Source organism: Nycticebus coucang, chromosome 14, assembly GCF_027406575.1.
Source record: "Nycticebus coucang isolate mNycCou1 chromosome 14, mNycCou1.pri, whole genome shotgun sequence".
In the NCBI taxonomy this organism is placed as follows: domain Eukaryota; kingdom Metazoa; phylum Chordata; class Mammalia; order Primates; family Lorisidae; genus Nycticebus; species Nycticebus coucang.
The window spans coordinates 33,498,187-33,525,294 of NC_069793.1; the positions used below are offsets into that span (position 1 = coordinate 33,498,187).

At 37.2% G+C, this 27,108-nt stretch overlaps 1 protein-coding gene across 1 annotated transcript in view; it reads left to right on the forward strand.

Annotated features, from left to right (window-relative positions):
• The window catches only part of DCDC1 (doublecortin domain containing 1), a 520,443-nt gene that overhangs the window by 30,580 nt on the left and 462,755 nt on the right, over window positions 1-27,108 (forward strand). The window contains 2 exon segments of the mRNA XM_053562883.1: window positions 4,854-5,024; window positions 27,048-27,108. Of these exon segments, the coding sequence (XP_053418858.1) occupies window positions 4,858-5,024; window positions 27,048-27,108 (228 nt within the window). The 5' untranslated portion in view covers window positions 4,854-4,857.

The following is a 27,108-nucleotide window of genomic DNA, read 5'->3' on the forward strand; positions in this document are numbered from 1 at the left end:
AAAGTCTGGAGGGCTGGAATAGTGTTCTCAGGTCCTTCCATCTTGGTGCTCTGCTGTGAGTAGCTTCCATTTCCGGTCTTAGAGAGTTCATTTATGATCACCATGGCTGTTTCAACTTTTAGCCATGGTCACATTCTAGACATCAGGAAGAAAGAAAAGAAAGCTGAAAGTCATCCCTTGTGCCCACTCTCATTAAGTGACAATACTCAGAAGTTACATATACTACTTTTGCTTGGATTCCACTAACCAGAAATTAGGCAGTCAGGTGGCTACACCTAGATGGCAAGAGGGCTTTAACTAGAAACTTTAAAAGACAAGAATGTATTTTACAGAATGAGAAGAGACACAAAGAAAGGGACTTCAGGGGGGCAGGAGAAAAACCCGGCCTGCTGAACCAGGAAGTTTGGAGGGCCCATAAAAATATGGGTGAAGTAATCTAGGTAACCAATGACCAATAGAAAGAGATCATCAATGACCAACAGAAAAAGGTAATACTGCCTGGAGGTGCAGAGAGTCCAATGAAAGACTTGCAACCAATTTCAACAGAGAATTTTTAAACTGCTGGAGACCTTTGAGAATTGTCCCTCTCACCTTCTGTTCTTTGTGATAAGGGCCCTCTTCCAACTCGTTGGAAGTGCTCCAAACTTTCTCTTTATTCTTCTTAAATAAAATCTCTCTTTGTTACTCTGAAACTTGAGTAAGTTACTTTTACTTATATCCACACCGCCTGTGCCACTCCAGTTTTATTTTCAGTTTCCATTCACTTTTGCTTTCACTTACCACCATGCCTCAGTTGAACTAGGCATGGTGGTAAGTGATCCAGGTCACTGGGTTACACAGCTAAGTAATTGATCCAGGTCAACTGGGTTCAGGGAATTGAGACTCGTGACCCTCAACAGAGGACATCTAACAGTTTCTTCCACAATCCAACCTTTTAGCCACCAAACTATCTTTGGTAGACCCTTCTTTCTGTGTATAGAACATAACCACTTAACTCTTGTTCACACATGGCTATTGCAGCTTTTAAACATGTTTGAAAATCCCCAGATACAAACTTTTAAAATATGGCTTAAAATTCAGGCTGCTGGGTTAATAAATAATCTTTTTCATTAAGTTCCAGTGGTCTGGTAATCTATAAATTAAAAGTTGATACATTTTCTTCATTACACCTAACACACAATGGGCATATATTTGGAAAAGATGAGAGTGGGACCAATGTAATGATTACTGGTCTATAGTGATTATCAATTCTGCTAGCCTATGTGGGGACTGTAAAGGATACCTCTCTAGTGTTGGAGCAATTTTCTTGATTATTCCAGAAGGATACTCCTAATTCAGCCTTTTGGGAAGGATTTTATCCATTACACTTTCTGATCACATCTGAGATGGTCAATGGAGAATTTGCTATTCCAGAGTGTTGAACAGTTTTTGCAGCCTACTTCCCGCTAATACAACTGTGGGCATGAAATTTGATTTAAAGGTTAATCACAAGGTTTTAGTCTAGTTTTATGGCTTCTTTAGCAATTCAACATGATCCCTTCTCCTCTCCCAAAATTAGTACACTTCCTGTACATGTAGATAAGACCAAAGATCACATGTAGACACTGTTTTTAAGCATGGTGGCTGTTTTTTTTTTTAATTCCCTGACTATCCCTCAACATAAAGATGTTTCCTTTGAGGCCTTCTAATACTATATAGGCTTGGTGGGAAGGTAGCAACCTTAGTCTTATCTTTGACAGCTGAGCTGATTTCATTGTGTGACAAAAAATTCTTAGAGGCAAGTGCTTTAAAAAGGCTCAGAGTCACAGTCTTGACTTCTACATCTACCACTTTAGAGTGCTACTTCTAATGGCTTCAGTTTGGAGTATAGTAATAGTTGAATTTTTCATCCCTACCAGGGCCAAAGACTCAAATTACTGGACTTTGACTTAAATTGAGATTCCAAACCATCATACTGTTCTCCCCATAACCCTGCTGTAAGTCAATACCATGTATTTTAGGTTTTTGAAAGCAACTTCGGTCAAGAGAATTTCAGACGTTTCAGGACTAGGTTTAACTATAAGTAACAAAGACCCAAATTAATACTGTTTTGAACAACCTAGAAGTTTGTCATGTGAAAGTCTGGCGGCAAGTAGTGCAGGGTTGATATGATATTCCATGTTTTCAGAGAGTCAAACTTCTTTCCTCCCTGGATGGTTCCTGGCTTTCATCTTCAGCATCATACCAGAGTTCAAGATGAACAATCCAGAGCTAGTCATTGTCTTCATTCTGGGTAGCAGAAAGATGGAAAAAGAAGGGCAGATTCACTTTCATTGATAATTTCCCCTAATATGCCATTGGCTAGAACATGTCCTAATTAGCTACAAGGAAGACTGCCTCAGTTAAAAATCAAGGATTCTAGTTTTGTAGAAGAAGAAATAAATAGGTATTGGCAGACAACTGGCAGTCTCTGCTACTTGTTATAGTTTATGCCAATATTAGAAAATATTAATACTGATTTGTCCATACAAATCAGAACATTTGATGCATTCTTCACAAAGTAGCCAAAATTATCTTTAAAAAAAAAATCATATTTCTCTTTGCTCCAAACATCCTAAGGGCTTTCTAGTTCTGTAAAGCCTGACAATGTTTACATCCTTCATTTCCTTTCTAACCTTACCTCAACTACATTCCCCCTTGACTATTAATTCATCTCCTTTTGCTATTCTTCACCCTTGCCAATGTATCCACCTTAGGGCCTTCTGGATATCTACATGGCTAACTTCCCAGCCTCTTTCAGGTCTTTGCCCAGATGCTACAACCTCAAACAGTCCTATGTTGACAACCCTGTTTAAAGTTGCAATTCCCTCTGCTCCTATACTCCCAGTCTACCTTTACCTCATCCTTTTTTCCTCACAGCCATTACCACCTTTTAATGTCTATACAATTTATTTTGTTTATTTTTTATTATCTGTACCCCTAAAATGTAAGTTGCACAGGCATAATCTTTTTCTGCTTTGTTCACTGAACAAAATGCCTGGAAGTATGCTAGGTACCTTGTAGGTAATCAAATAATCTTTGAATAAATTAATGCTTTTATTACAGAACAGCAATATAAAAGGTATAAGTATATTTTTATTACCTTAACAGTAGTATCTTTTCCTTAGTCCTAGTATGTCATCTTACCTTGGGATTTCCCCTTGTTGCTTGAATGGACCACATTGGTGATGAGACTTTGTAGCTTATGTCAGCATGTGAGAGCATGATTACATGTGAGTGCAGGATTTCATGTGAGAGCATGATTGCATGTGAGAGCATGATTGCATGTGAGTGCATGATTACATGTGAGAGCATGATTACATGTGAGTGCATGATTGCATGTGAGAGCATGATTACATGTGAGAGCATAATTACATGTGAGAGCATGATTGCATGTGAGTGCATGATTGCATGTGAGTGCATGATTACATGTGAGAGCATGATTGCATGTGAGAGCATGATTGCATGTGAGTGTATGATTGCATGTGAGAGCATGATTACATGTGAGTGCATGATTACATGTGAGAGCATGATTGCATGTGAGAGCATGATTACATGTGAGTGCATGATTACATGTGAGAGCATGATTACATGTGAGAGCATGATTGCATGTGAGTGCATGATTGCATGTGAGTGCATGATTACATGTGAGAGCATGATTGCATGTGAGAGCATGATTGCATGTGAGTGCATGATTACATGTGAGAGCATGATTACATGTGAGTGCATGATTACATGTGAGAGCATGATTGCATGTGAGAGCATGATTGCATGTGAGAGCATGATTACATGTGAGTGCATGATTACATGTGAGAGCATGATTGCATGTGAGAGCATGATTGCATGTGAGTGCATGATTACATGTGAGTGTATGATTACACCGTGGAAAGAGTCCTATATATAACGTGCCTTGGCATTACTTTTTTTGGATGTATAGGTTTGGTCTTAAAGATTTTTAGTTGTCTGTATGTATTACTCAAGATTTCTAGGCTGAAAATAAGAGAATATCAGTTCAAAGTAGCTTAAGCAAAAAGAAAGAGTATCTTGGTTCAAACCTAGCAAACTCAGAGATGTAGTTGTTTTTAATGGCTGGTTTCAGGGATTGAAATGTTGTCATCAGGATTTCACTTCCTTTCTCTCATGTCTGCTTTCATATTTTTTTGCCTCATTCTAAATGATGGAGGTTTATATTCTTCTAAAAGCTAGTGATGCCAGAAAATAGAGTTCTTCTGTATCAGAACTCTGACTTTGTGTCTGACTTGCCAGGGGATACTCATTTCCATGCTTGGAAGGCAAGGCCAAATAAGAGACAGTCTCATCAGATCAGGAGGAAGGTTAAGTTCCACAAAAGAAGGGATGACAAAAGATAGACCCCCCCCCAAAAAAAGTGTACTTTTTTCAGTAACACATTCCACATGTAAACTTGCTAGTATAAGTGGTTTTCTAGTAAACAACAAAAGTTGAAATACTTTGCAACAAATTAGCATTGTTTCTTAAATGGAATTATACCACTTACAGATGTAGATTCATATTTTTTCTTCGTTTAGGCTCTCATTTCTGGTCATTTCTTTCTTTCTTTCTTTCTTTTTTTTTTTTTTTTGTGGCTTTTGGCCGGGGCTAGGTTTGAACCCGCCACCTCCAACATATGGGACGGCGCCCTACTCCTTGAGCCACAGGCGCCGCCCCCATTTCTGGTCATTTCTAATGGAATTTCACATTCAATAATTGCTGCGGGGCCTAGAACATGATGATAAGTAAATCATGATTAATATCTAGCCTCTGTTTGTAACCCAATAGATTTTACATTTTAAATAATTCATTTTATTCATTCTTAGATGAATGAATAGAAGCAAAATAGAAGCAGAACATCACAGGGAAGCATTATCTCATTCTTCTATCCCCCTTGACAAAGTGATGGAGGCATTACAGCAAAGCAACCCTGAAAGTACCTTGGATGCAAATATTGTGGATCCAATTCACAAATATGTTTTGAATGATTTACCAAGGTAAGAATATTATTACAGCAGCTTAAACTGAATTCTAAAGGTGATAAACATGCTTATAAAAGTTGACTATGAAAATGTTCATTCAGTATTTCTGGAGATGATGTAAACAATAACCTGGAGATGTGACAGGCTACAAAGGTTATTGTCTGGGGTAGCACACCTCCTGAGTGTGGAACATAACAACAGGGACTTTACCTAACAAATGCAAACATTGTAACCTAATTGTTTGTACCCTCATATTCATCTGGAAAAAAAAAATAATGGCAGGGAATATTTGCTAGTCAACATGCTTAGCACTTAACCTGCATCATATCAATTTTTTTTCTCAAAAAACCTGAGAGGAATATAAAAGCAGTTAGTGTTCTAAATATCTCCGTTTACTTACGAAGGAACAAAGATGTAGAGATGTTTGTTAACTTGACTAAACTCACACAGCCAGTATGTAGAGAAGGTAGAGTTTGAACCCAAGCAGATCTAACTCCAGAGCACTTTATCAGAAGTATAAAGCAGAAGAGACAGAGTATTTTTCCTATTTCTTTTCTCTGTTAGAAAGTGAAAGAACTAAAAGGTGTATGTCAGATGTTAAGAAATGTGATGCCATAGTCTTTTATGTTAACTAGAAAACTGAGGCCATAAGAGAATCACAGAAATTATACGTAAATTAGAGGTTATGTTAATCTCCTTATGGATATGCTGGGTCATACTTATTTACCTAGAACAGTTAGAGTGTTTGCTTTGTTTTTGAGTATATATGTGTAACTAGATTAAGATAAAAGTGAAACTTAGACTTTCAGCTTATCTTTTTTCCCCCTTAGTCTTTCCAGCTATGAATGTATATTAGCAGTGTATGAGATCCTAGTATACTAATTATATGGCTAGATAATTTTTTTAAATGAATGATTTGTATGTTATATTGTAGGGATGTAAGTCACTCATATGTGTATATGAGATACTTTACACAGTGTACTAACTACATGGCTGGATAATTTTTTTGATGAGTACTTTATCAGTAGTTAGTTTTTCTATGGATGGGGGTTAGGGGTTGGGATAGGGATGATAATGGGACAGGAGGTGGAGCTCAGCAGTGATGCTGTGTATCCTGATTCCTAACAGGACACAGACCAGTACCTGTCCATGGTCTCAGGGTTGGGGACTACAGTTCTATATGTTATATTATAGGGACTTAAGTCACTCCTGTTAGTATTCTTCCCAATGAAACAATGAAAACATTTCTAAATAGCATTTTAAATTATTCCCTTGCACAAATACCAATTCTAATATAGTATATATTTGGACATACTTTTACTGCTTTTGGAATTTAATTTTTCCAATTTTCTACACCAAAATGGTATTACATTTATTTTTATTCCAACTTTTTCCTCTGTATTTCTGTTTTTTTCTGATAGAGCTAAATGTACTTTCATTTATTCAATTTCTTTCTGCTTTCTCCACCTCCCTTTTTTTTTCTTTGTTTTTGAGTGTCTTCAACTCTGGCTTTATTTATCCTTTTATTATATGTCAGTCTTTCTTTTCATGTGACACTTTCCTACAGCTTTTTTTTTTTTTAGTAGCTTTGTTTCAGTGTGCTTCTTCTGTTTCTTTGTTTGAATCCTAACTACTTTTCTGTCACTACTGCCTGATACCATCAACTTTGATTACGATGTACCCAGAAAATGAAGTAACCCTCTTGGCAATTGAATGGAAATTTGTAGACAATGTCCAAAGGTCTTTTACCATCATGAAAAAGAAAATAATGAGTTTCAACCTGAAAGGGGTCAAGTTCATAAAGGCTAATGTTAATCTAAGATACATTGGTATTAATATGATTATCAAAGAGAGGCAATTTTCTCTTTGAATAAAGACATTACCCCCCTGATTGAGGTTAAAACTTCTCTTGTTCATTCTTGCTTTCCTTACTACCTTTCTTTTACCATCTTTGTGGCCTTTTTACGAGAAATAATTATTAAAATAGAGTCAATTTTCTTTTTCTTTACTTATATCACAGAATTGGAATTTTTCTTCACTAATTAACACATTGTACTTTTTTTTAAACAAAATATGCTCATATATATTAACATCAAAATAAAGTCATTGATCACTGTATGGCCATTTTGAATGGACTTAATATATGCCATACAGTGACCAATCACTTTATTTTGACATTACCCAATGCCACTTATTTAACTTTTGTTATATTTATGTTATCCACTCTTCTTTTCTCTGTCTCTCTCTTGTGTTCTTTCCACGTGTTTCCTCTGCTGTCACTCCATGCTACATTTGCTTATAACCAAGTGAAAACTACTTTACCATGTGCCACTCACACAAGAAAAAGACACCAATATTGTAAATGTGTTCATTATATTGGTAGTCAAATGCTTGGAAAAGTCTAACCTGGATTCTGGGGCTACTGCCAGGAAAGCAGCACAAAAAGGGACTTTTCCTACCCATCTGTAGCCTGATATCTTTCCAGGTGACTCAGAACAAGGCATCAGCCTTTGAGCTATGGATTGCAGAATCAATTATTTATTATTAATAATAGGTATCGAGGGGCAGTTTCACCATGTCCACAGAAGTTACCTCCAAATGCTGGTGAAAATTTTCCAAATTATAATGGGATTTTAAAATTAAAAAAATGTAAATAATTAACAACTTTTTCTTTCTCACATATAAAATACTTTGTTTTAATGATTTTTAGCCAATGATCATTACAATAAATGTAATTTCGTGATTTTATAATGGAAAATAATCATATTTTTTATCCTTTTGAAACCTCAGTGCATTACCAAATCTTACAATTCTCTCAGGATGTATTACTTTTAGTACCTTAAATGAGAAATTAAATCAGTTTTTAAAAAGTGAATGCCAACAATTTTTGTCGTAGACTATCAGGGCTGTGTTTTTTTCACAGACCAATCTTGCGTTTAAGGATACTAACCACACCTAATCTATTGAGTCACTTTTTTATGTCAAAATAGCAGAGAGAGAGAAGAAGGGGGGAGGGGTGGGGAAAGGTAAAGCAGAGAGAGGGAAGGAGGGAGGGGGGTGGGGTCTTGATGTGTGCCACACCTTTTGGGGGCAAGAGACGATTATAAGAGGGACTTTACCTGACAAATGTAATCAGTGTAACCTGGTTTCTTGTATCCTCAACAAATCCCCAGCAATAAATTAAAAAAAAAAATACAAAAAAAAACTTATCTTGGGTATTTTAACTTATAGAGAGTCTTAGATACTTTTTGAAATATAGGGACATTTTAGATCTAGTAACTTCATCATTCCCAGAAAGAGCTGTCGATTCTTATCCTGGAATGGGTGGCAGAAGGGAGCAAGAGGGAGGCAGCAATAGTGAATGAAGGAAAGAACACTTTAGTGTTTAGATCTCTGTTGCCTGACTAATCACACTATTTCTAGTTCATAATTTTTTTCCAGATTTTTTTCTTCAAGAGTTTAAAAAATAATCTCTAATAGACCTAAACATTATTACATTATTTCCTTTAAAAATGTTAAAAGACTAAATCATTGTTTCTTTCTGAACAATAAAATTTCTTCTGGAAAAGTTATATATAATATTTATTATATATACTTTTAGATCGAAGATTTTCCTTATTTTTACTCCTTATAGTTTTGCATGAGCAAAAATATTTTTCCCTCTTTGGATGGAATGCGATATGCCCCTGATCCTATACTCAAATGGATCCTTAGAAATCTTAGAAATTATTCTTCTTGTTTAGAATTTTCTCCTTTTACAAAAGTAAACAAGTTTTATTTAACAGACACTTACTGGATATCATATATGTGGCATATGTATAGTTTGAACATAATACGTTGGTTATAATTCAGTCATTGAGTTCAAAGTAAAAATTTGACATGTCATAAAATAATTTGATGTTGCTCTGCAATTGGAAAACCATTACCAATATTTTTAGGCCAAAGTAGAATATATTTAATTCTGGTGTTAGAAATAAAATTTCTGGGGAATTGTTTACTTTTATTATTATCACTTTTTACTGCTGACTTTATGATGTTTAAATTACATTTTATTAGAGAATATAGCAATTATTAAAAGTTATTTGTATTTTTGGAAGTTATTTGTTTAAGCAAGTTGAAGAAAGGGCAGATCAAGTTCAGTGAAATCTTTGCAGTTTGTGTCCTCCAGAGATTTTATAAACGTTTACCTTCACCAACATATAAGGGTTTATTTCTTTTATGAGTTGCTTTCTAGCATTTTATACTGGTAAATTATTATTAAACATACTTATGGTTATTTTCCTTTATATTTATTGTTCCTTATTTGTATATATTCCAATTAGATAGCTTAATTACCATTAAAATGGCAATGTGACAAAGTTTTCAAATGGTAATATTTTTAAAATAATTCTTCAGGAAGGTTTAAATGCCGTAAGAATATAAAGCAAGAAATAGGTGCTTGTCAAATATACAGTATAAATAAATAATTTAGATGAAAATGGTTGACTACATTCAACAAAGAGACTACCAAATAATGAAGGGCTAAAGAGGGGTTGTTAGATTTGATGTACTTCATTTTATATTGTAAGTAATTGCTATCCATAAAAATTCTATGGTTTCTGTATAAGAAAAAGAGACATTTTGACAGGCAACACTAGTATGAAGCGACAGCAAGTACAAGTCCTTGGCAACTGTCATTATCCTACTGTTGAATTCACATCTATACTATGTGATAACTTAGACCTGCATGTTTGTTTTTGAGCCATGGTCTGTCAAGATAGCCAGACTTCCTCCTTACCAATAGAATCATTAGCCACATGCAGATTTGTGCCATAGAAATCTGCACTTACCAAGGATGCTTTATGTTTCAAAAAGAGGAAAAATAAAAACTCCATATCATTTTATGCTTATGCTGAAATTTCTAGTGAAATGTACCTGACTTAGTAAGTAGAATTTTTAGAAGACACCAACAGTTTATAACCCCAGGAAAATAACTCAATATTAGCAAAGATATGTTTGTTTGTGACAGTCTCAAGTTGTTACCCTAGGTGGAGTGCCAGGTGACACAGCTCACAGCAACCTCAAAGTCTTGGGCTTAAGCGATTCTCTTGCCTCAGCCTCCCAAGTAGCTGGGACTACAGGTGCCTGCCACAATGCCTGGCAGTTTTTTTTGTTGCAGTTGTCATTGTTATTTTAGCTGGCCTAGGCCAGGTTTGAACCCACCAGCCTTGTGTATGGGGCCGGCACTCTACCCACCAAGCTATGGTGCTGCCCATTAGCAAAGATTTTTAATAAAGCTAAAAATAAAACAAAGGTGAATTAGATTATTAATTACATTACATTAAATGTTCATTACATTTAATGCAGTTTTCTCTGTGCAGGTAGTGGAAGGCTGATTGTATAAGTTGGGCCACTATGGATGGAAAATAACAGAAAATTCAACTGAAAGTGACGTGAAAAATGAGGGAAAGTTATTCTTACATAAGAACTTCAGAGTTAGAGCAATTCTAGGGTTAAATTCGGTGGGTTCACAGTGTTATCAAAGAGTCTGATTCATAGCATCATTCTCTCTGCCGTCCTCAGGATGTTGGCTAGATCCTTTGTCTTCACCTCTCCTGCTTACAGGATGGCTCATCACATGTTGACTCAACAATGTTCCAGTAAAGATGAATGTTTGATCACTTATATTTCTTTTTTATTAGGACAAAAACATTTTCCCAGAAGATTTCTCATATGTCATTGGCCAAAACTGGATCACAGGGTGATTACTTAACCAGCCAGAGGCAAGGGAAATGAAATTACCATCACTAGCTTTAGACCATTAGTTATGTGCCCACAGAAACTGATCAAGGATAATTTCCATAGGAATATTAAGGAGGATGAATTCCCCAAATAACTAGGGTTTTTTACTTAAGGAAAAATAAAAGATGTCTGACATAATTTTTGGCTTCTGCCTTATTATATTTTATTTCTTAAATTGTGTATGTCATAATTATCAAAATATAACTTTGCATATCAATCACTGAATTCCTGTGGAAATGTAAAATATGTAAAACAAGAATCTTACTCTTGCAGAATGTAATATGAAAGAAATCATCTGACATTGCCAGACCCTTTGGCTGCCGCCTGTAATCCTAGCACTCTGGGATGCTAAGGTGGGTGGGATTTCTTGAGCTCAAGAGTTGAGGACAGCCTGAGCAAGAACAAGACCCAGTCTCTAAAAGTAGCCAGGCATTGTGGCGGGTACCTCACCAGGAGGCTGAGGCAGGAGAATTGCTTGAGCCCAAGAATTTGAGGTTGCTGTGAGCTATGATACTAAGATACTCTATTAAGGGTACAAAGGTAAGACTCTGTCTAAAAGAAAGAGAGAAAGAGAGAGAGAGAGAGAGAAAGAAAGAAATCATCTAAAATCACATAAGTAACAAAGCAAACACAGCAACATGCAAAACAGTAGATAATTTATACTCAGGACCTTAGGGGAATGATTTGGAATAAGGAATGTCTAGGATCTAGTGGGGTTAATTCCTCTTGTGCCTCTTGTCAGCTTGAACAGCTTTAATGAGGATTTCTGTATGACCTTAACCCCTAAATTTCTTCCCATAGTAACCAGGACTTTTCCTTCATAGTCACAATCAGTAATTATAGATTTATATATGTAACTATTTGTTTAACATTTCTCTCTTTCTTCTGATAATATTACAATGGAAGGGGTTCTAGAAAATCTAATTTGTGAATTCAGATTAACATTTATTAAACAGTTATTTCTTGAAAGAAGTATAGTAACGAGTATAGATTAGCTGAGTGAACACCATTGGTAAAAAGATGTACAGGTAAGAACTCTGGAAGGCAATGTGGTGCAGTTATAGCTGAGGAATAGTACAAGGGGGCAATTTCCACTTGGTAGAAATCCTTGATATGAGACTGAGAAGTATGATTTTATTAGGAGTTTTCTTTGAATTGCTATAAAAAGCCACTAAATTTCACTAATGTCGTTAAAATAGAGGAAATGAAAAGAAAAATTGCTGTGTCAAAACTAGAGTCATCACCTTAGTTCTTATCATGGTCCACTTAGCTGTTTTTTCTACATTCTTTCCAAAGCTTTTTTTTTTGATACAGAGTCTTATTATGTCGCCCTCGGTAGAGTGCTGTGGGGTCATAGCTCATAGCAACCTCAAACTCCTGGGCTTAAGCAATTATCTTGCCTTAGCCTCCCAAGTAGCTAGGACTACAAGTGCTTTGCAGGCCATTTTGTTGTTGTTGTTGGAGTTGTCGTTGTTTAGCAGGCCCAGGCCACATTCGAACCTGCCAGCCCTGGTGTATGTGACCGGCACCGTAACTACTGAGCTATGGGTGCCAAGCCCTTAAGCATATTTTCTTACATTTTTAGACCTCACATCTTTACTTATTTGTTGCTTTGTGAAGCAAAAATTGTAAATTAATTTAGCAACAGTCTCAGACAGTAAGCATAATTAAATACTATTCCTGAAATATCAAGGGAGTTACAATTCCACAATGTATAAGTTCTGTCCCAGATAATATTTTTGAATGTAATAAGAGCTAAATGTAAATGAGATACAGGCCTGTTTAAGAAAAGGAAGGAAGCTTAGCTAAACTCTCAACATGCCTCATAGCTTTGTATTGGGTAATGTATAATATACATTGTGTCCTGTAGAGAAATTGTTTATGAGATTAATTTACCTAAATTTTTATACTTTTAAATTAAGTGAGTTTTTACTGATACTGCTTTAAGGTTAAATTTTGACATGTTTTACTTCATATTCCTCTAAGCACATATAAAATCCTTAAAAATTTATATATGTTATATACATATAGATACATATAACCATATTAGTTCTTTTTTATTACTTAATTCCTAAGGAATGCTAAAGAAGTAATATGTTTTTGATAACTGACCATAAACTGTAATTCAAAAATAATGTAGCTGACATTTTTGAAAAAAATTATGGAACATTTACATCCAAGTTAATGCCTCCTCCCCTAAAAATATCCAGTTCAAGGAATAATTTATTGTAATAATATTGCCACTTCTCAAAGCATTTTTTTTAAGTTCTTTGAATTTGCTATCAAAACATGGGCGCATTGTTTTTAATATTTTCAATATTGAATAACAATAAAATTTAACCTTAAGTAATTGCATTTGAACTTTTCAGAAAGTAAAGTATCTCAATCTAAAATTGGTATTCAGTGGATATTTAAGGGGCGGCACCTGTGGCTCAAAGGAGTAGGGTGCCGGCCCCATATGCCAGAGGTGGTGGGTTCAAACCCAGCCCTGGCCAAAAATTGCAAAAAAAAAAAAAAGTGGATATTTAAAATGGATAATTGCATAGCTAGTGTGAACAGCAGAATTTTAATATAGCTCCCAAGATCTCCATCACATGGTGTACATGCCCCGTATAATTCCCTCTTCTGGAGGGTGGGCAAGACCTATGAATATAATGGGCCATCACCCTCATTATTACATTGTATTATGTGGCAAAGGAGATTTTTGCAGACATAGTTAACTCATGCAATCAGTTATCTTTAAGTTAATCAAAAGAGAGATTATTCTGGATTTGCATGACCTAGTCAGATGAACTTTTAAATGAGAGAGATTATAGGCAGAGAAGCCAGAAAGTTTAGCTACTCCTAGCTTCAAAAAAGATGATAGTCACTATGAATTTCTACAGCTGCCAGGAATTGAATTTTGGCAATAACCTGAATGAGCTTGGATGAGGATCCTGAGCATCTGATGAGACTGCAGCCCCAGCTGACACCTTGATTTCAGTCTTGTGAGGTTCTGAGCAGAGGACCCAGTTACTCTTTGCTCAGACTGCTGACCCCTCAAAACAATGTGGCAATAAATAGGTGTTATTTTATTTTTTAACCATGCCATTTGTGATAATTTGTTACATAGCAATAGAAAACTAATATAGGTAGAGAGATAAATAGTAGGTATGTATATAGATAGATAGATTTTTTAAAGAAGGTATGTTTTTGAACTAATGTGCTTAATATTCTTGTATTAATCCAATGCAGTGGAATTTAGGTACTACTACTAATAAAAATACTAATACTAATTAATGCTAAGTATCAATACACTAGTAAAAATTTTAGGTTCTAGACTGAAAAAAATGCTTTTATACGATGGTATAAGAGTAGGTAATACAACAATAAACCTAAATATTTGACAGAAGTTAAGGACTAGCATTTTATATGACAGGAAATAGTCAATGAGAAATAGTGATTCCAGCTATCAATCTCCAGGGCCAGTGTGGCTGCACAGGGAGGAGATGTATTCCTGTGTGTGAGGGTAGCGTAGAAATCTTACTGAAGAAGGAACTACTTCAAGTCTGTTTATATGTGAAATTTTACAGCTATAATGAAAAATTCGCAATAGAGTCATATCATAGACTTCCAGAACAACACCATAAGACTGACATAGAAATGTTAAAAGGAAAATCTGTGTTGTAAAATTAGCCTCAATTCCAGAAACAATAGAAAGCCTTAAACAATAGGTGTTTTCTTTTTTTTTTTGTTAGCACAAAAGAACATTTCCTGGAACAATTGATTTAGGAGTCCACATGGAAATGAACTATACTTGTCCACAGACTATATATGAGCCAATAAATAAAAGTAAACATGGCACAGAATTCAGTTCCGTATCAGTTCAGAAAAACAAAGTTGAACAAAACTATCACACAACTTAACTGAATTTTTTAAAAGACAGCTGTAACAAAATGTAAATATTTAAAGAAATTATAATGTAAAATTTATGTAATTACTAGTTTGCAAGAAGCATAGGAAATGTAGGATGCAAAACCTCAAGATCAAGCAACCCAGAATTTTGGAGCTGCGCTCCCTTTATGAAGTCAGGAAAATGAAATACAGGTGCACCTATTCATGAAAAAGGAAATAAAGAACTATTGTTCACCAGCCCAAAGAAGCAACAATAAATAGATATAATGTATTTTAAGGTTCTTGCATTATCTGAAAAGTAATAAATTAATAATTAATTATAACTTTAATAAGATAAGGATTTGTGTTGTAATAGCTAGGGTCACCAGTAAAAATAAAGTTAACGTATAATGTGCAACCTAATAGAAAAGAAAATGAAATGTTAAAAAATTATTTTTGGGGGTGGCGCCTGTGGCTCAATGGGTAGGGCACAGGTCCCTTATACCGAGGGTGGTGGGTTCAAACCCAGCCCCGGCCAAACTGCAACAACAACAACAACAAAAATAGCCAGGCGTTCTAGCGGGCACCTGTAGTCCCAGCTACTCTGGAGGCTGAGGCAAGAGAATTGTCTAAGCCCAGGAGTTGGAGGTTCCTGTGAGCTGTGTGATGCCATCGCACTCTACTGAGGATGATAAAGTGAGACACTTTCTCTACAAAAATATATATATGTATATATTTTTAAATCTAAAAGATAAGAAAGAAGTGAAAATGAGCATACAAGAGATAGAAAAACATAAAAATAAATTCTACTGTGTATGTAAATAAAATATTGCCCCACCCAATTAAGGAGACTGACAAGTCCCATGACTTACCAACTGTAAACTAGAGACCAAGGAAAGCCAGTGGTGTGGTTCATGGGCCTGAGAGCCAGCAGGCCAGTGGTGTAGATTCCAGTCTGAGTCTGAAGGCCTGAGAACGAAGAGTGCAAGAGTGGAGATGTCACACCTAAGTGGTCATGCGGAGGAAGCAAGAATCCAACCTTCTCTGCCTTTTTGGTCTATTGTTGCCCTCAACAAATTGGATGATGACCTCCGGTATTGGGGAACTCTGTCTGTTTTACACCCTCACAGACACACCCAGAAATAATGTTTCCTTAACTATCTGAGCATCCCATGGCCCAGTCAAGTTGACTCATAAAATTAACCATCACAGTAAAATTATACATATAAGCCCCAATACTCCAAAACCTCAGTTTTCTTATCTATAAAAAGGGAATAGGGCTGTGTGAGGATTAAATTATATATACAATGCTTAGAACAGAGACTAACGTAAATAAGTGCTATATTGGCATTAGATACTAGTATTCTTATGATTCAATATGGAGGGTATGATATATCATTTATTCCTTGTCTGGCCTTGTGGACTGGGCTAAAGTCCCTATAATTGAGCAGGTAAGGGCCAAAAGCTGATGGAGCCATTTAAGAAATACTCTTTGAGATTCACAACTTCAGCTGCATTAGAGTGTAGGTGGCTTAGTATAGGACAGAGTTGGAGAGGTATCTCTTCTCATCACGCCTCCACTGAACTGCTCTGGAATTGCAAGCACTGTAATCACTGGGAACATGCTGAGGTGGCACTTTTTTTGTGATAGGAATGGCAGCAGTGAAGAGGAAGACAGTGGAAACAGCTGTGACTCTTACCAACAGATTTTTTTTTTTAATAGAAACTTAAGAGGTACTTTTAGGAATTTATAACTCACCACTTTGGGGACTCTCAGAAATAAAGTGTTGTTTTATGATGATCAAATTATCACACTGGCAGTTGTTTGTGTTAAATTTCTTAACCACAAGATTTGGTATCTTAAACATTGTTAAGGAGGACAGTCTTACCTTTTGACCCATATCATTTTGGGCCGACACTGACAACTTAACTATTAAGCCAGATGGTCCAAAATTGGGCCTGCAATTGCAGTACTACATTCTAACCTTCCTCTGTTATGAGAAATGAGGTGCTAATACAATACAATGCAATAAAATAAAATAAATCAGAGCAGTATTTTAGTTGTTACCAAATTTAAAAACTTCCATGAAATTTAAACACTTCTGGTAGTAATTTAAATTATATGGTATATTTTAGTGAGTAATTTAAAAATCAATCAATAGATAGTGTCTCTGCTTATCTTAGCGTACAGCTAGATGGGCCATGCAGCTGTCCTGCCAGTTATGCTTTCCTTGTTTGGCAGGTGTCTGAGAGCCCTTGTGACCCTACCTCCTTCTGCACTTATCCATAGCTTTTTGGGCCACTGACAGGTACTTTCCCATACAGAGCTTTTCCAGTGGCTTGTAAGGTTGCCAGCTTGAGAGTTCTACCCAACAGGATTGCCCTACACTGAGCAGTGCTAAAATTAAACTCTTTTAGGAATTTAAATCTAAGTCATATAGACAGAAACTAAAGAAAGTAATGTAGCATGGAAATGGAGAGACAGAAGTTAGCAGAAGCCATGAGGCATGAGGCGGAAGATTGAGGTAAGTCAGGCAATAATGATGTAGGCAGAGGAGGCAGGTAGACACAGGATGCTGAGTCAAAAATCACACGGTCTCCTAAAGTTGTTAAGACACTAGTATATCCTTGACAGTCATGAATGGCCTTCTAATATCTCTGTACCCTGTTGGAATGGTTTTATTTTCTTAGCATTCTATTTATCGTGGTAATAAGTCTTATCAACTGAAACCCATCCTCATTCCCAGCATCAATTTAGCAAACCAAGTGTATAGAATTAACTCCCATGTGGGACAGCTTTCCTATCATATATGATCATCTTCTCATGCACCCAGCAACTAGGAAACATACATCAGTTTTATAATAAAAACAGTTTGAGAATATGTAAGAATTACTGAAAATCTGGCATCAATGTTAATAAAAACAAACCAAAGCTGAAGACTGGATAATGGGCCAATAATGAATTTTTTTTCTATTGTTAAATCATAGCTGTATACATTAGTGCAATCGCCTGTACCCGTTCTAAGATGCACCATAGATGTGGCCCCACCTATTATCCTCCCTCCACCAAAACCTCCCCCCTCCCTTCTCCTTCCTTGGCCCTTTCCCCATAGTCTTGTGCTATAGTTGGGTTATAGTCTTCATGTGAAAGCTATAATTTAGCTTCATAGTAGGGCTGAGCACATTGGATACTTTTTCTTCCATTCCTGAGATACTTTGCTAAGAAGAATATGTTCCAGCTCCATCCATGTAAACATGAAAGAGGTAAAGTCTCCATCTTTCTTTAAGGCTGCATAATATTCCATGTACCACAATTTGCTAGTCCATTCATGGGTCGATGGGCACTTGGGCTTCTTCCATGACTTATCAATTATGAATTGGGCTGCAATAAACATTCTGGTACAGATGTCTTTTTTATATTGTGACTTTTGGTCTTCTGGGTATAAACCTAGTAAAGGAATTATAGGATCGAATGGCAGGTCTATTTTTAGGTCTCTAAGTATTCTCCAAAAATCCTTCCAGAAGGAACGTATTAGTGGGCATTCCCACCAGCAGTGTAGAAGTGTGCCCTTTCCTCCACATCCAACCAACATTTCTGGTTTTGGGATTTTGTTAGGTGGGCTACTCTTACTGGGGTTAGGTGATATCTCAGAATAGTTTTGATTTGCATTTCTCTGATGATTAAGGATGATGAGCTTTTTTTCATGTGTTTGTAGATCTTGCATTTGTCTTCTTTAGAGAAGTTTCTCTTCAAGTCCCTTGCCCACCCTGAGATGGGGTCACGTGTTCTTTGCTTGTTAATACGTTAGAGTTCTCTGTGGATTCTGGTTATTAGACCTTTATCGGAGGTATAACCTGCAAATATTTTCTCCCATTCTGAGGGCTGTCTGCTTGCTTTACTTACTATGTTCTTGGCTGTGCAGAAGCTTTTTAGTTTGATCAGGTCCCAGTAGTGTATTTTTGATACTGCTTCAATTGCCTGGGGAGTCCTCCTCATGAAATATTCACCCAGGCCGATTCCTTCAAGAGTTTTCCCTGCACTTTCTTCAAGTATTTTTATAGTTTCATGTCTTAAGTTTAAATCTTTTATCCAGTGAGAGTCTATCTTAGTTAATGGTGAAAGGTGTGGGTCCAGTTTCAATCTTCCACAGGTTGCCAGCCAGTTTACCCAGCACCATTTGTTAAATAGGGAATCTTTTCCCCACTGAATGTTTTTTTTTTTAATAGAGACAGAGTCTCACTTTACTGCCCTCGGTAGAGTGCCATGGCATCACACAGCTCACAGCAACCTCCAGCTCTTGGGCTTACGTGATTCTCTTGCCTCAGCCTCCCGAGTAGCTGGGACTACAGGCGCCCGCCACAATGCCCGGCTATTTTTTTGTTGCAGTTTGGCCAGGGCTGGGCTTGAACCCGCCACCCTCGGCATATGGGGCCGGCGCCCTACTCACTGAGCCACAGGCACCGCCCCCCACTGAATGTTTTTAATTGGCTTGTCAAAGATCAAATAACGGTAAGTAGCTGGATCCATCTCTTGGTTGTCTATTCTGTTCCAGACATCTACTTCTCTGCTTTTGTGCCAGTACCATGCTGTTTTATTTATTTATTTTTTTTATTTTTTTTTTGTTTGTTTTTTTTGGCCAGGGCTGGGTTTGAACCCGCCACCTCTGGCATATGGGACCGGCGCCCTACTCCTTGAGCCACAGGCGCCGCCCATACCATGCTGTTTTAATCACTATGGATTTATAGTACAGTCTCAGGTCTGGTAGCGTGATTCCTCCTGCTTTGTTTTTATTGCTGAGTAATGTTTTGGCTATTCGAGGTTTTTTCTGATTCCATATAAAATGAAGTATTATTTTTTCAAGATCTTTAAAGTATGACAATGGAGCTTTAATAGGAATTGCATTAAAGTTATATATTGCTTTGGGCAGTATGGACATTTTAACAATGTTGATTCTTCCCAGCCATGAGCATGGTATGTTTTTCCATCTGTTAACATCTTCAGCTATTTCTTTTCTTAGAGTTTCATAGTTCTCTTTGTAGAGATCTTTCATGTCCTTTGTTAGGTGTACTCCCAAATATTTCATCTTCTTTGGCACTACTGTGAAAGGAATAGAGTCCTTGACTGTTTGTTTGGCTTGGTTATTGTTGGTATATATAAAGGCTACAGATTTATGGGTGTTGATTTTATAGCCTGAGACATTGCTATATTCCTTGATCACTTCTAAAAGTTTTGTAGTAGAATCCCTAGTGTTTTCCAGATATACGATCATATCATCTGCGAAGAGTGAAAGTTTGATCTCTTCTGACCCTATGTGGATACCCTTGATCGTCTTTTCTTCCCTAATTGCAATGGCTAAAACTTCCATTACAATGTTAAAGAGCAATGGAGACAATGGGCAGCCTTGCCTGGTTCCTGATCTAAGTGGAAATGATTTCAATTTAACTCCATTCAATACAATATTGGCTGTGAGTTTGCTGTAGATGGCCTCTATTAGTTTAAGAAATGTCCCTTCTATACCAATTTTCTTAAGTGCTCTGATCATGAAAGGATGCTGGATATTATCAAAAGCTTTTTCTGCATCAATTGAAAGAATCATATGGTCTTTATTTTTAAGTTTGTTTATGTGTTGAATTACATTTATAGATGTACGTATATTGAACCAGCCTTGAGACCCTGGGATAAATCCGACTTGGTCATGGTGTATAATTTTTTTGATGTGTTGTTGGATTCTGTTTGTTAGGATCTTATTGAGTATTTTAGCATCTATATTCATTAGTGATATTGATCTATAATTTTCTTTTCTTGTTGGGTCTTTCCCTGGTTTGGGGATCAAGGTGATGTTTGCTTCGTAGAATGTGCTGGGTAATATTCCTTCTTTTTCTATATTTTGGAAGAGGTTTAGTAGTATTGGTACTAGTTCTTCTTTAAATGTTTGGTAGAATTCTGACGTAAAGCCATGTGGTCCTGGGCTTTTCTTTTTAGGGAGATTTTGTATAGTTGATGCTATTTCAGAACTTGATATAGGCCTGTTCGACATTTCCACTTTGTTCTGGCTAAGTCTTGATAGGTGGCGTGCTTCCAGGTATTGGTTGATTTCTTTCAGATTTTCATATTTGTGAGAGTAGAGTTTCTTGTAGTATTCGTTGAGGGTTTTTTGAATTTCTGAGGGGTCTGTTGTTATTTCATCATTACCATTTCTGATTGATGAAATTAGAGATTTTACTCTTTTTTTCCTGCTTAGGTTGGCCAAAAGTTTATCTATTTTATTGATCTTTTCAAAAAAACAGCTTTTGGATTTATTAATCTGTTGTATAGTTCTTTTGTTTTCAATTTCATTTAATGTTGTTCTGATTTTGGTTATTTCTTTTCTTCTGCTGCGTTTGGGGTTGAAGTGTTCTTCTTTCTCCAGTTGCTTGAGATGTCCCATTAAGTTATTGACTTCCTCTCTTTCCATTTTCTTGAGGAAGGCTTGCAGTGCTATGAATTTCCCTCTTAGGACTGCCTTTTCAGTATCCCAGCGGTTCTGGTAATTCATGTCTTGATTGTTGTTTTGTTCCAAAAATATGGTGATTTCCTTTTTAATCTCGTCTATAACCCATGTATCCTTCAGCATAAGGTTGTTTAGCTTCCATGTTTTTGTATGGGTATGCAGGTTCCTGTTGTTATTTAGTTCAACTTTTATTCCATGATGGTCTGAGAAGATGCAAGGAATAATTTCTATATTTTTAAATTTGCTGAGGTTAGATTTGTGGCCTAGGATGTGGTCGATTTTGGAGTATGTTCCGTGGGCTGATGAGAATAATGTGTATTCAGTTTTGTTGGGATGAAATGTTCTGTAGATGTCTGTTAAGTCCAGATGTTGAATGGTTGAGTTTAAATCTAAAATTTGTTTGCTTAGCTTCTTTTTGGAGGATCTATCCAGGACTGCTAAAGGGGTGTTAAAACCTCCAACTACTATGGAAGTGGAGGAAATCAAGTTGCTCATGTCTGTTAGAATCTCTCTTATAAATTGACATGCATTGTGGTTGGGTGCATAAATATTAATAATTGAGATCTCATCATATTGAGTATTACCTTTAACAAATATGAAGTGTCCATCCTTATCCTTAATTATTTTGGTTGGTTTAAAGCCTTTTGCGTCTGCGAACAGGATTGTAACGCCTGCTTTTTACTGCTTTCCATTTGCCTGGAATATAGATGACCATTCCTTCACCTTGAGTCTATACCTGTCTTTTAATGTAAGATGCGGTTCTTATATGCAGCAGATATCTGGCTTGAGTTTTTGTATCCAGTCCACCAACCTATGCTTCTTTAGAGGACAATTTAATCCATTCACATTAATTGAGAGTATTGATAAGCCTTTCGAGAGACCGGTAGACATTTTTAATCTTTTTGCAACTGTGGAGGTTGGAATTTGATCAAAAATTTTTTGGGTGGGTTTACTTTTGTGGTGGAGAATTATGCTGGTCTTTATGGAGGATAGGTCTAAGAATGTACTGGAGAGCTGGTTTAGTTGTGGCAAATATCTTCAAAATGTGAATGTCGTTGAAGTATTTAATTTCTCCATCATAAATGAAGCTCAGTTTAGCTGGGTACAGGATCCTGGGTTGAAAGTTATTTTGTTTTAGAAGATTAAAAGTCGATGACCATCCTCTTCTAGCTTGATGGTTTCAGCAGAGAGATCTGCAGTTATTCTGATATTCTTCCCCTTGTAGGTAATGGTTTTCTTTCGTCTGGCAGCTTTCAGAATTTTCTCCTTCATTTCTCCTTCATATTAACTTTAGTGAAATTGATTATGATGTGTCTGGGGGATGTCTTATTTGGGTTGAGTCGTGCTGGAGTTCTGAAACTGTCTGCTATCTGAATTTCGGAATCTCTTGGCATGTCTGGAAAATTCTCCTTCATAATCTCATGGAGAAGAGACTCTGAGCTTTGTGAAGCCACTTCGTCACTTTCGGGGATCCCTATAAGATGAATATTGGTTTTCTTCAAATTATCCGAGAGCTCCCTGAGAGAGTGGTCTGTTTTTGCTCTCCATTTCTCTTCTTCTTTGAGGGTTTGGGAGCGTTTGAAAGCTTTCTCTTCAATGTCAGAAATCCTTTCTTCTGCTTGCTCCATTCTGTTACGGAGGGATTCTACTGTGTTTCTCAGAATCTTTGAGGGCTGCAACTTTTTGTCTCAATGTGTCGAAATACTTGGTCAATTGGTCTTTGAATCTGTTGAATTCTTGAGATAACTTTTGGAATTCTAATTCGATCTTATTTGCTATCCAGATCCTGAATTCAATTTCTGACATCTCAGCTATTTGTGGATGGGGTCTTGTGCTATTTCTGCCCCATTGATCCTTGGGGGAGTTGATCTACTCTGATTATTCATATTGCCAGAGTTTTTCTATTGATTTCACCTCATGATTGTTTTTCACCGTTGCCTCTGGCTGTCCTCAGAGTTGGGGAGGTGTCTCTCCAAGTTTAGACCCCAGCGGGATCACTCTATTGTTGCTGGATCTTTGTAGGGAGTGACCCTGTGTAGTTTCTCTGGGGCTGCTCTAGCTAGGGAGTTCTGGTTGTGGAAGCAGCTCCTGTTTGTGACACACCCGGATCCAGCAATAGGGCTGGGGGTGGTGCTCATGGTTCTGGGAGTGCCAGGCACCCACTGACTTTGGCACAGACAGCCCAAGGCTCCAGCAGTCTCTGGCCAGGAGAAGAGCTCTATGCAGAGGCAGGAGGGGCTTGAAAGGGCACGCAGCTACCAGAGTCCCTGTCCAGATGAACGGGCTAGTGTGGAAGCTGGGAGGACACAGGAGGGAGGACGCAGGGTTGCGTGGCTCCCGCAGTTCCTGGTCAGGGAATGTGGAGACCCGGTGGGTGCAGGTCACGGGTCGGGGGTCGCTGCACAGCTCTTATGGAGGTCTGGGCAGTGGCAAGCCCAGGAGTTTGAGGTTGCTATGAGCTGTGATGTCACGGCACTGTACCCAGGGCAACAGCCCAAGGCTCCAGTGTGCCAAAACCGTCTCACTCTGCCCCTAAGGATTAAGGCTGTAAGGCAGCTCAGTCCCCGCTTTTAGGCTGCTCAGTCAGTAGGTTACTTTGACCTGCCTAATCCTTGCTCTGAAACCCTGAGGGCAGAGCTTGCTGGGGCAGTTCTTTCACAATGGCTTCCTGCTCCCAGCTCAGTGGCTCAGTCTGGGGCCCCTGACGATGACCAAAGTTCTCCACACTCGTGCTCAAGCTCTCCCCAAGGCAGTTCAACTGAGTGCCAAGTCCAAGAACACTGAAACAGTTCACAGGTAAGGCCTTTCCGGTTTGCAGTCTCACTGTTGCTTGTACTTACGGTTGCCGGTGTGATTAGGTCAATCGAACACACACAACCACTTGCCAGTTTTCCACTGTTTTTGTCCTCCTCTTGGGGTCCAGAAGTCCCTTGCTGGCTCCCTGTATCCTCAAAGGGATGATTATAGGCAGATCCCACCGGCCAGAAATCCCCAGACTCGCTGTTCCCAGTTGCAGGGAAGCTGTTACTCGGCTGCCATCTTTAATCTCCCTCCCAATAATGAATTTTTAACATGAAAACCCTTTCCACCCCCTTTCGATATAAATTTTTGGAGAAAAGCAAGTAATAAAGAAGTAAAAAAGCAAGTAATACAGCCAAACCATATATTTTAATTTACTTATTTGTACCATTTACCGGGTTAAGCCTCATATAATTTATTATCCTAACCCTACCAGGATCACGTGGAATTGAGGAGGATTGATGATCATTTCCCCAAAGGATGCAAGTGCTGTTATCAGAAAACAAGGGGAAAAGGCAAACAAAAACAATAGATAACTTTTGCATTATTAGGTATAGGAAGGTAAAAGATAGTTGAAATATTACATTCAGTAAAAGACCATATAGCAACATGAATAGTGGTTATAAAACAGTGTTAGGTCAAAAAGCCAAAGTACAGAACTGAAGATATAATATGGTCAAAACTTTGGAATATGGAAGAAGGAAAGCCTTTTGCTTTCTGGTGGTAAAATAAAGATTATATTAAAATCATTAGTATATTTATAAAAATATTTGACAATAAACAAAATGCATTTCAAAAAAGACACTTCATTATTGCAGCCCTATTCATAATTGCTAAGTCATGGAAAAAACCCAAGTGCCCATCTATCCACGAATGGATTAATAAATTGTGGTATATGTACACCATGGAATACTATGCAGCCTTGAAGAAAGATGGAGACTTTACCTCTTTCATGTTTACATGGATGGAGCTGGAACATATTCTTCTCAGTAAAGTGTCTCGAGAATGGAAGAAAAAGTATCCAATGTACTCACCCCTACTATGAACCTAATTTAGGGCCTTCACATGAAAGCTATAACCCAGTTACAACCTAAGAATAGGGGAAAGGGAGAAAGGGTGGGGAGGGAGGGGGGAGGTGGGTAGAGGTAGGGCCATTGAAAGGATCACACTTGTGGTGCATCTTACAAGGGTATATATATGTGAGGCTTGGTAAATGTGGAATGTAAATGTCTTAGCAAAGTAACTAAGAAAATGCCAGGAGGGCTATGTCAACTAATGTGATGAAAATGTGTCAAATGGTCTATGAACCAATTGTATGGTGCCCCATGATCATATTGATGTACACAGCTATGATTTAATAAAAAAAAAAGACACTTCATTCTGCTCTAAGAAATCCTATTTTTTTACATGAGAATTTGCTCTTCAAGTAACTGTTTATTGGGAACAGGGAACTATTTATGAGATTTGTGAATCTTTCCCCTGGCCGTTTACTACTTTTTTCCCCAGGTTGAAGAGCTTGGTGACCGTTTATGACTTCATTACTGCTACTATAGAAACACTGCCAGTGTGACACAACTGCTGCCACATGCCACCAGTCATCACTGCTATCAAAATATGAGTAGCTTAGGTGGTCTGAAGGGAAGTCCCACGTTTGCCAGAGCTAGTGTCTAGTGATTTTTTCAAGATGCTGTTTGCCAGTTTTGAACCTGAGGGGATCCTCAGAGTGTAGGGAAGGCCTTTCCTCTCTTTAGTACTGTACTCAGTCTGGGAAAGACTTGGATGGATACACGTGATGGTGCCACCATCAACAAAATACCACTTGGATCTCAGATTTTAGCTTCCATTGATGCACTGTGTCAACCCACATACATGCACATCCATTTTGGATGCGACATGTGACTGACTACTTTTCATTCTTGCAGAGGAAGTAATTGACTATTTTAACACATTTGTAAAGTTGGCAGGACAGAAGAAATAATTATGATTATGATGACATTTGTGGATGTGAAAGATTTAGAGGAAGAGCTGTCCCTGCTGAGCTTTTGACACTGAACATATGTTAATTTATAATTGGGTGTGTGTATATATTGCAGAGGTTATATTATATTATGTATAAAAACTAATGAGGAAGTAGCCAATTGGAAATACGCAGGTTTGCGGAAAAGATAGTGCCAATTACAGTAATATATGAAGGCTGCTACTCCTCTATGCCTGATCATCACACAAGTCGATATTCTCAAATATGTTGAAACTTATTATGCCGGTGAACTCTATATCTTCCTAACTTTGTCTTTATGTAAATTTATATTTATTATTATCCCGAGTCACATGGTTACCTGTTCATATATCATAGTTCATCCAAATATTATTCTTCCAGCTTGAACACCAGGTAGGGTAACCGGTGGTCTGTCTGAGACCGAGGGCGTTCCTGGGATGGATGACTTTCAGTACCAAAACCAGGACAGTCCTGGACAAACCAGGACGAGTTAGTTACCCTAATCTCAGAGACTTATTACTACCTGTTCTAAGATAGCCTTCAATTAATTATTTTTGCCTTTAAAGTCAACACATATGCACAGCTCCTAGCAGTTTATTTATCATATATTCTCTATTGGGGGATATTTTGCAAGTTTCTTGAGGATAGGACCCACATCTTTTTAACTTTCATATTTTCTAATACTAGTACTCTGCTAAGTATTAGGAAACAAATAAATCTAAGAATTTAAAAATTATAATTCCATTGTTTCAAGCATTATACAAGTTTTCTTTTAGTTTAATTTTAAGTAAAGCAGTGAAATTGAATGGTTATAAATGTGAGTTTTAGGACAAGCTTGGTTTCAAATTCCCACCCTATCACTTACTACGTGACAGTGGGCAAGTTAATTGACCTTTCTAAACCTTAATTTTCTGATTACAGAGTAAGCCTTCTTAAAGTTGTAAAATGGGGATTAAAAATAGTACCCACTTCCCAGATATTATAAGCATTAAACAAAATGATGGCTAAGTATAGCATGCAACTAGTTGTTACGTAGTATTTGTTAATAAATTATTCCAAATCAATTAATTGTATTCTTCCATTTATTGTTTTTTTCAGGGAGTTTATGTCAGCCCAGGCAAAAGCAGTTATTAAAACTACTGATGATTATTTGCAGCCT